Source organism: Dipodomys spectabilis, unplaced genomic scaffold, assembly GCF_019054845.1.
Source record: "Dipodomys spectabilis isolate Male_0828 unplaced genomic scaffold, ASM1905484v1 ptg000006l, whole genome shotgun sequence".
NCBI classification, from domain to species: Eukaryota; Metazoa; Chordata; class Mammalia; order Rodentia; family Heteromyidae; genus Dipodomys; species Dipodomys spectabilis.
Window position 1 is genome coordinate 6,049,672 of NW_024870683.1, and position 10,467 is coordinate 6,060,138.

General features: G+C 48.0%; 1 protein-coding gene across 1 annotated transcript; it reads right to left on the reverse strand.

Annotated features, from left to right (window-relative positions):
* Positions 1 to 647: 647 nt before the first annotated feature.
* On the reverse strand, positions 648 to 9,267 carry Aqp7 (aquaporin 7). Its single transcript, XM_042698312.1, has 6 exons — positions 9,106 to 9,267; positions 3,536 to 3,662; positions 2,971 to 3,108; positions 2,078 to 2,196; positions 1,682 to 1,899; positions 648 to 1,370 (listed from the first exon to the last, which is right to left on the reverse strand). The coding sequence occupies exons 1-6, from the start codon at positions 9,247 to 9,249 to the stop codon at positions 1,103 to 1,105; spliced, it is 1,014 nt and encodes a 337-aa protein (XP_042554246.1). The 5' UTR covers positions 9,250 to 9,267; the 3' UTR covers positions 648 to 1,102.
* Positions 9,268 to 10,467: the final 1,200 nt, after the last annotated feature.

Genomic DNA, 10,467 nt, shown 5'->3' on the forward strand with positions numbered 1-10,467 from the left:
ACACAGTGATTATGGAAAGGCTAAATGGATGAGTGAGAGCAGAAGAAGACTCCTCCAAACCAAGACGACTCCTTCCTGGCCCTGCCATCAATGGGTTTTGGCTACCCCCATCCCCATTCCAGAGCCAGCTCCCCTTGAGCCGTGTGTGTGTGTGTGTGTGTGTGTGTGTGTGTGTGTGTGTATGCGTGAACACACACATGTGCACACACTCATTTCTTGTCTCTTCACTATTAGAAGGAATTGCCAAGATGGGAGCTGGTAGTCATGCCTGTAATCCTAGCTACTCAGAAGACTGCGATCTGATCTTGGAGGTTCAAAGACAACCTGGCAGGAAAAGTTGATGGAACTCTAAATCTTGAATTAACCATTAAACAAAAAAGTGAGAAATGTAGCTGTGGCTCACATAGTAGAGCACTAGTCAAGCAAAATAGCTAAGATAGCACCCAAGCCCAGAATTCAAAGCCCAGGACCAGCAGGAAAAAATATAAGGAATTTCCTCATTACATCCTCCTTCCCAATTTTGGAATTGACCCTTCACATGGGAGAGCTCCAGTGTTTGGAAAGAGGAACAAGATCCTGCCCCGTAGAGGTGTTCCATCCATACCTAGTATTCCCATGGGAATGAAAATGGATTCAGGGGACAGCAGTGAAAAAAGTCAATCTTTTATGTATAAAGCACAGATATAGTACACAAACAGAATATAGTATACAGGTAGTATTCATATGTATAATTAAGAAAAAAAGTTGTCAGGGGAAGAAGGTTGAAAATACATGGACTCTAAATACATGGACCTTGCCTGCTTCTAAGAACCTCAAATTGTCCCCAAAACTGGCCCTTACCAGCTCTTGCTCAAACCACCACCACCCACTCCCCTATGCCTGAAAGCCATTCTGTGTGAACATTAATCAGAGGACCCTCTGAGTTTGCTCCCCCTCATTCTATGTTCTAACCTGCTAAGAAAGACCCAAAAGAATAACCCTGGAGCTCTTGGAAGAGCTCCAGAGGGAAGCCTGCCCCAGGAAGCCCTCAGGAAGTGAGGGTGCTGATGTGGGACAAGGCTTGCTTTATTGGAGTAGGGTTGGGATCACAAATAATCTCTACTTAGAAACGCTCTGTAATCCCGGAACTGCCCAAGGGCTGGGCAGGCTGGACTGAAGCAGGGTTCACAGACATGGGGGTAAGAGCAGACTTGGATGAGCTGCTGTTGGGCAATATGGTTATCTTGTGGTCTTCGTATGTCACAGAATTCTCCGTTTTCGGGGGTTCTTGTGAGCTGTTGCAGCCAATGAAGATCAAGTACACGATGCCACCTAGGTAAGCACCCAGGGGCGGTGCCACCACTGGCACCCACCACCAGTTGTCCCCAGCACTGTAGGTGAGAAAAAGAGGATGCCTATGAGGGCCATGGTGCCCAGGTTGGCATTCCTGTCCATCGGAGGCCTAGATGGAGTGAGCAGAGAAGCTACCATTCCCCTCCATCTACCTCAGGGGATATCTGTTGTCCTGGCCAGCCTCAGCCCAATTTAAGGCTGAGTTGATAGTCCCACAGAAGCATGTGCATTTCCCCCAAGAAGCCTCAGAACCTCCTCCTGCCCCCTGGACCACCTGCAGGCGCCATGGGACTCCGCATGCAGGGGACCCATAGAAAGTTTCAGAAATGGAGCCTAGGCAGGGCAGTACCTGAACACTTGTGTTCCCCAGCCGGCCATGAAAGTGAAGAAGCGAGGAGGCAGGTCCCGGGATGGGTTGATAGCATATCCTGTGTTCATGCCTAGGGACACCCCAATGATGCAAATGAGGGTTCCAATCACTAGGGCCTCTGTCCCTGAAAGGGCCGGATTGTTGTTCTTGTCCGTAATGGCGAAGAGACACAGCTGGAGCATCCCTGTGAGGAACACCTGGGGAGCAGAGGCCATGGCAGCCGCAGAGGCCCTGGCCTGGTCACGGGGCCTCAGCAGGTCCCCAAGTCCAGACGCCTTGGCAGAGACACGTCTGGGTACACGCCTCACCCAAATTGCTCACGTCCTCTTTGTCATGAGGGGATCTGGGAAGGGGAGCCCTCCCTGAACTACTCACCTCATCCAGGAAGCCCCGCCACAATGTCATGTGGCCAGGAAGGTAGGTGGCAAAAATGCCCGCGGTCGCTTTGGGGCCGCTCACTGTCAGCAGCCCACCTGAGAAGTCTTGAATGGCCGCTGTGGAGATAAAGAGAGACCTACACCACTGGAGGCCCACATCTTTTGTTTTCTTTTAAATTCAGGACCTGGCATCTGCTACACAGACCCTCTACCACTCAAACCACACTCCAAGTCTTTTTTTCCAGTAGTTATTTTTCAGATAAAGTCTTGAGCTTTTGCCCAAACCAGTCTGGAACACCATACCCCTACCTCTGCTTCCTTTACACTAAGATCACTGCTGCGCATCAACTTGCCTAGCTTATTGAGGTGGGAGTCTTGATGAGTTTTGCCAGAGCTGCATCTTCAGCCATCATCTTTTTGATCTCCTCCTAAGTAGTTGATATTAGGGATGTTGAGTCTTTGTGATCAGATTCTCCAAGGCATTTTTTTTTTTTTTACAGACTGGGGTACCAGGATCTCATCTGCTGGCCAGGCACCAGTGGGCCATACCTTTAATCCTAGCTACTCCAGAGGCTGAGAGCTAGGCTCAAGGTTTAAGTTATCCCAGGCAGAAAAATTCAAAGTTCTCCAATTAACCAGCAAAAAAGCCAGAAGTGGGCCTAAGGCTCAAGTGGTAGAGCACCAGTCTTGAGCAAAAAAAGCTAAAGGACAACACCCAGACTCCAAATTCAAGCCCCAGCCCTAGTATGCATGCACATGCATGCACATGTGAACCTGCGGGTGTGCACACACACACACACACACACACACACACACACACACACACACACACAAAATCTGATTTGCTCATATTTCGGGGGAGGAGGCTGAGATTGGAAGCAGAAAACTCACTGTAGAAGAGCATGTAGATGGTGGCAGAGGCCATGAAGGAGCCCAGGAACTGACCCAGCACATACACAGGGAACTTCTTCCAGGGCACACGGCCCAACGCACAGCTGGTGAAGGTCACAGCTGCATTCATGTGGGCCCCTGTTGTAGTGAGGGACAGGTTTTAATGGAGGAGCAAAAATAGAAATGAACAACAAAATAAATAACATTGAGAGCAACAATACTAACAGCTAGTGTTTACGGAGTACAGACTATGTGACAAGTATACTCTTATTTAACCCCTTACAATGACTTTAGGGACCCACCTCCAGTTTAACCCCTCTACTCAAGAAAAGTGAGGGACAGAGGAGGTAAAAGCATTTTTTTAAGATGACCCAGCCAGTAGAAGTGGTGGGAGAGAGGGCCCAGGGAGTGTCTGGAGAAGACACAGATAGAGACAAGGGGTTCTGAGGTATTCTCCCTCCTCATGGTCACCAGTGAGGCCCTGGCCGGATCACAGAAGCTATGTGGGGTATCTGTTAAGAAATACCTGACTGTGACCAGTCAGGTAAGGTCTGGGCTCACTCACCAGAGATGCTGCCTGCCATGTGCACTCCCATAGTGACTCCGAAGCCAAAACCCAAGTTGACACCAAGGTAGCTCCCTTGTTTTTGATTTGTTAGAACATTATGAGCCACAGAACCAAGGCCAAACACCTGCAAGGGAGGGCTTCTGAGGGTCTGCCTGCCCAGCAGCCACATCCTGAGCGAAGAGCTCACAGTCAATTCGCTTCCCACCGCTTCCATTCCATCTATCTCCCTGTTGTTGCCCTTAAAACCCTTCCACCATATCCTCATTCTCCAGAGCCTTCTCTTCCATGCCCTCAGGGAGGCCTTTCAAACCTGACCCAGGGAGAGCTGATGGTGAGTATAAAAAAACTCACAGGGGGCTGGGAAGGTGGCGCAGTGGTAGAGCGCTTGCCTTGCATGCCTGAGGCCCTGGGTTCAATTCCTCAGCACCACATAAGCAAAAAGAAAAAAGCCGGAAGTGGCGCTGTGGCTCAAGTGGTAGAGCACTAGCCTTGAGCTGAAGAGCTGAGGGACACCGCCCAAGCCCAAAGTCCAGGCCCCACGACCGGACCCAAAAAAAAAAGACTCACAGGCGGGACACTGGTGGCTCACAACTCTAATCCTAGCTACTCAGGAGGCTGAGATCTGAGGATTGTGGTGCAAAGCCAGCCCGGGCAGGAAAGTCCATGAGACTCTTACCTGCAATAAAACACCAGAAAACTGGAAGTGGCACTGTGGATCAAATGGTAGCACACTAGCCTTGAGCTGAAGAGCTTAGGGACAGCAGCCCAGGCCCAGAGTTCAAGCCTTATGACCGACAAAAAGATTAAGGACCTAGGTGTAGTGACTCCTAATTGTAGTTACTCAAGAGGCTGAGATTGAGAGGATCAAAAGTTGAGGCCAGTATGAGCAAAAAGGAAGACCTCCCCATATCAGTGAATAGAGGTGGGTGTGGCAGAGTACACTTAACATCCCAGCTACACAGTAAGTGTAAGTAGGAGGACTACAGTCCACACTGCTTGGACAAGAAAAGCAAGACTCTACCTGGAAAACAAACTGAAGCATAAAATAGCTTGGGGTATAGTGTAAGTAGTAGAGTACCTGTCTAGCAAGTGGGAGGCGCTGAGTTCAAACTCTAGTGCCATAAAAAAAAAGGATTCAGGTCTTTGACATTTCCAGGCACCTTGACCCTGGACCACTTGAAGTTTGAGTGGAGGTAGAGCTTTAAGAAGGGGGTTCCTGGGGCTGGGAAGGTGGCTCAGTGGTAGAGTGCTTGCCTCGCATACATGAGGTCCTGGGTCAATTCCTCAGCACCACAAAAGCAGAAAAAGCCAAAAGTGGTGTTGTGGCTCAAGTGGTAGAGCGCTGGTCTTGAGATGAAGAGCTGAGGGAAAGCGCCCAGGCCCAGAGTTCAGGCCCCACGACTGACCAAAAAATAAATAAATAAATAAAAAAGGGGTTCCTGAGATAAAATGCACAACTTAGGGAATCTCAAACTACAAGCTAGGCTGAAGGAAATTCCTTTTTTTCTTTTTTCTTTATTTTGTCAGTCCTGGGGCTTGAACTCAAAGTCTGGGCACTGTCCCTGAGCTTCTTTTGCTCAAGGCTAGCACTCTACTCTTAAGCCATGGTGCCACTTCAGCTTTTTTCTGTTTATGTGGTATTGAGGAATAGAACCCAGAGCTTCATGCATGCTTGGCAAACACTCTATCACTAAGTCACATTCCCAGTCCCTGAATGAAATTTCTGATAGCACTTGTGTGTGTGTGTGTGTGTGTGTGTGTGTGTGTGTGTGTGTGTGTGTGTGTGTAGTACTTGCCAGTAACTGGGGAATTCAGGGCCTGGGTACTGTCTCTTAGCTTTTTCACTCGAATCACATTTCCATCCATTTCCAGCTTTTCAGTAGTTAAGAGAAAAGAATCTCACAGACTTTTCTGTTCAGGCTTCAAACTCTGATCCTCAGATTTCAGTCTCCTCAGCAGCTAAGATTACAGGCATGAGCCACTGAGGCCAGGCTTGGTTAACTTGATTTTGAAGACAACAAGTTTCAACTCCTTTTGAAAAAATGAGAAGCCTGGGCCATACTGGCCTGCATTCCACCTCTACAGCGACAGTCAGCTAGAGCAGTGGCAGCCATTCCCTTACCTACTCTGCGTAACCCAAGCCCCTAGTCCCCTAATTTGACTGGCTTGGCCCTTGTAGCATGTAAGTTTGCCATCCATGCCCCGTGGCCCAAGGGTACAGCTGGGTTTCCACCAGGGCCTTAATAGCTCCAGCTACTCCTCTTCTTGGTCAGTGAATAATAGCCCAGCCCCAAAGTCTCCACAATAGCCAGGAAATTGGCTCCAAAGACATCTCTAGAGGTAGTGGAGGAGAACAGTCCACTGCCCTCACTCCAGCCTCAATAAATGAGGTCCAAGGTCACACTAGCCTTTTGTGTAAAACCTTTACCCTGGTGATTCACTGGGCTTCCTATCAACTGAAAAAGCCTCCACTTCTTGGCTTAGGATGGGTAACTAAAAATAACAACACAATGTCCTATATAAACTTGAAGCTTGGAAAGGTTTTGTTGTTTGTTTTTGAGTACTACAGACTCACAGGCAGGCACTGTACCTCTTGAGCTGCAAGACCAGCCCTTTTGTTTTGTATCTTGTTTTTGAGATAATCTCTCTCTAATCTTGCAAAAGTGAGCTCAGAGATCTCATGCCTCATTCATACAAGTAGTTGGGATGCCAGGTATGCATTACCATGCCCAACTCACCAGGTTCTTGTACAACCATTACTTTCCTTCAGCCATCACAGCAAATCTGTGTAGCAAATGTTTTATATTTGTCTCCCACCCTACAGATGGAGAAACTGAAAAGAGTCTTGAACTATGCACAGCCTGAAGATGAAGGCTTTAACAAGCCTGCTAAGGAGGCGGGCTCTGGTGGCTCCCACCTGTAATTCTAGCTACTCAGGAGGCTGAGATCTGACAATAGCAGTTCAAAGCCAGCCCAGGCAGGAAAGTCTGTGAGACCAAAAAGCTGAAAGTAGACCAATGGCTCAAGTGGTAGAATGTAAAGCGTATGGGCAGGGACAGGGGGGGAAGTGAGGGAAAGCAAAGGAAGGGGTGACAATGTCCAAGAAGCATAGTACCCATTCCCTGACTAATGGAATTATAACCCCTTTGTGCAACTCCTTACTAATAACAATTTTAAAAATAATTAAGTTGGGCTAGGAACGTGGATTAATGGTAGAGTGCTTGCCTAGCATGCATGAAGCCCTGGGTTCCTTTCTTCAATACCACATAAGCAGAAAAAGTCAGAAATGGCGCTGTGGCTCAATTGGTAGAGCGCTAGCCCTGAGCACAGAGAGGCTCAGAGGCAGAGCCCAGGCCCTGAGTTCAAACCCCAGGACTGGCAAAAAAAAGACTTGTCTAACACATACAACGCCCTGGGTTCGATCCCCAGCACTGAAAAGGAGAGAAAGGAGAAGGGTTGGGAGATAATGGGCGGATATCATGGAGTGTGGGCAGTGCCTGCTTTCCTAAGAACTCCCGAGGAATCACCCTGTGCCTCCCAGGTTCCAAGGTTTAACAGCCCTCATGGGACTGGAATGTCTTGTCATAAATGAATTACTTTGTCCCGGATTAAAGAGGGACAGACATCAGGCTGTGTTCACACTCAGGAGCCAAAGCAGGTAAGAGAGAAGAAAAAGGAAGGGAAGAAGAAAGGCTCAGAGTAACAAGGGGCCAACTGACAGACCACATATAGGCCAGGTGCTGGTACCTGGCCTCCTACACACAAGTCTGCCACCCGTGTTAGTGCTCACGCTTATCAACAAGGAAGCTAATGCTCTGAGCCATTAAAATGCTTGAGCAAAAAAAGTTCAGAGACAGTGCCTAGACCTGAGTTCAAGCCCCATGACTGGCAAAATAATAATAATAATAATAGAGAAAGGAAAGGAGAAAAGGGGAAAATAAAGGAAAGGCTGGGGATTAAAAAAAAAATACACAGCAGCACATCCAGAGTTCAAACCCAACTTCAAACTTATGAAGGGTTGCCTCTATGGAGTCTATGCTTCAGAATTAGGAAAACAAGCTTGGAGTCAGCCAGAATCCTACCCATGGACAGCTCACTAACTCAATAGTGACATCAGGATAAGAACTCTACAATCATTGGGGGGGGGGGGGGGGCACCAATCATGTAGTTTGAACTCAGGACCTGAGCACTGTCACTGAACTTTTTTCCTCAAGTCTGGCACTGTACCACTTGAACTACAGATCCACTTCTGGCCTTTTGCTGATTAATTGGAGATAAGAGTCTCATAAACTTTCCTGCCCAGGCTGTCTTCAAATAGTGATCCTCAGATCTCAGGCTTCTAAGTAGCTAGGGTTACAAACATGAGCCACGGGCACCCATATTCTTACAAACTTTACTTCTTTCCTTCCAGCCCGAGCCTCTCGAGTATTTAACTACTGTCCAAGTTGTTCCAGCAACATTTCATTTGGTGACATCCAAAGCAACTTCATCTCTGGCCCTGTGCTGAGCCCATACTCCAGAATAGCCCCTAGAGCTTAGTTCATGTCGGCTGCTTGAAGAATTTCTTTCCTCCATCATCTACAAATTTTCACCACCCCAGTCCATCGCTGTCCTCCCTCCCCCTCAGTCATGGTGCCACCTCACTACTGGCTTGTCTGCTTAGGCTCCACACTGTACCCTCAGTTACTTTCTAAAATCCCCTGCTTGGGAGCCTTCAATGTCTCCCCTTTAATTCCCAAGGCCTAACAGACAAGGTTTTCCCAGATCTCTCTATTCCTGGCTTTTCTCTTCCACATTTCCCATCATGCCTTCTTCCTTTTTAATTTTTTTTTTAATTTTTTTTAATTTTAATTTTTTTTGGGGGTCCGGTCATGGGGCCTGAACTCTGGGCCTGGGCGCTGTCCCTGAGCTCTTCAGCTCAAGGCTAGCGCTCTACCACTTGAGCCACAGCGCCACTTCCAGATTTTTTTTTTCCTGCTTATGTGGTGTTGAGGAATTGAACCCAGGGCCTCATGCATGCAAGGCAAGCGCTCTACCACTGAGCCACCTTCCCAGCCCCTTCTTTTTTTTTTAATGACAGTCCTGGGGCTTGAACTCAGGGCCTAGATGCTGCCCTGAGCTTTTGTGCTCAACACTAAAGATCTAGGCTTGAGCCACAGCTCCATTTCTGGCTTTTTTTGGGTGCTAAATTGGAGATAAGAGTCTCACAGACTTTCCTGCCAGAGCTGGCTTTGAGCTGGGTTTCCCAGATCTCAGCCTCCTGAATAGCTAGGATTACATAGGTGAGAGCTACAGGTACCAAGCTCCATCATGACTTCTGAGTCATGATTCTACTCATGATCCCTGACCTCCAATCTACTGTTGCATTCTATCCTGGCATATTATGAGCCCTTTCCATCCCCCAAAAGACTTTCCTTTGCTTCTTTCCCAGACTCCCAGCTCAGTGGCAGGGGAAGGGATAATAGGCTCTAAGGGGTAAGGGTAATAGGGAGGAAAGGAGGGAGGGAGGGAGGGAGGGAGGGAGGGAGGGAGGGATCCCACCCACCCTAGACTACTTGCCCACTTACCATCATGACATATGTGCTCATGAACTCTGCCAGGAACTCTCGCACCATCTCCTTCCGCAATACTGCTTTTATCCTTGCTAGTATAGGCCCAGAGTTCATCATGGAGCTGTGGGTGGGCGTGAAGCAGCCGCAGTCCAAGCCCATGCACAGAAAGAAGACTCAAGTCAGCCTCCTGCTGATGGGCTCTTCAGCTCACGGTTGAGTTAATGAGTAACCCTGAAGCCTTTCTACCTATGCCTTCTCCAGCCCAGGACAGTCAGGACAGCTGGGACTGGAGGCATCAAGCACCACAGGGACATGGAGGGGAACTGGGGAAGATGACTCATCCAGGCTCTTTCTTCTAGCCAGGCCTGAACAAGTGGCACCGTTGAATATGTCATTGGCAGCCAGGTGCCAGAGGCTCATTCACACCTGTAAATCCTAGCTACTAAGGAGGCTGAGATCTGAGGATCAAGCTGCAGAGACAGCCTGGGCAGTCTGTGAGACTCTTTATCTCCAGTTAACCACCAGAAAGTCGGAAGTGGAGCTACGGCTCAAGTAGTAGAGTATCACCCTTGAGCAATAAAAGTTAAGAGACAGTTCCCAGACCTTGAGTTCAGACCCCAGTACTGGCACACACACACACACACACACATACTATAGGGAATTATGAGTTGCTGGAGAAAGTCGGCTGAAGAGTTGTCTATCTGCAGGAGACAGAGGTCAGGGCCGGCAATAGTAAAGCAACCTAATAACTGCATAAATTAAAGACTGATTGTGGACTCTAAGCAGCACTGAGTCCTGAAAAAAAATATATATATATATATACATACATACATATATGCATCAGCTTCTGAAGATGAGGGAGTCAGCAAAACACACCAGCCCTGCACCATGTGGGCATAAAAAGACAATTTTGAGTAACTGAATGCATGAGTGAATGAGTGAGTGAGAAAGGGAAGAAAGGACCTTTCTTCATGCTTTATCCTCAGTGCTTAATACAGGGAAGATGTGCAATAAATATTGGTTGGATGAGAACTGGAGAATCTGCTTCTTGCAATCAACTACATCCCAAAGCTTCCCATAGTACCCAACACTTAACAAGTATTTGTTTAATGAATGCTTAGTTGGATAGACAGATGAAAAGATGAGTTTCAGGCCCCAACATCTGTGTGGAAGGAAGTCTTAGACTGAAGTTTGGAGAAGGTCCTGGGATCTAGAGGATTGAGAGAAAGAAGAGCGTTGGGTGCTGGTGTCTCACTCCTGTAATTCTAGTTACTCAAGAGGCTGAGCCGGGCATGATGGTTTACACTTGTAATCCTAGCTACTCAGGAGGCTGAGATCTGAAGATCTGTAGTTCAAAGCCAGCCCAGGCAGGAAAGT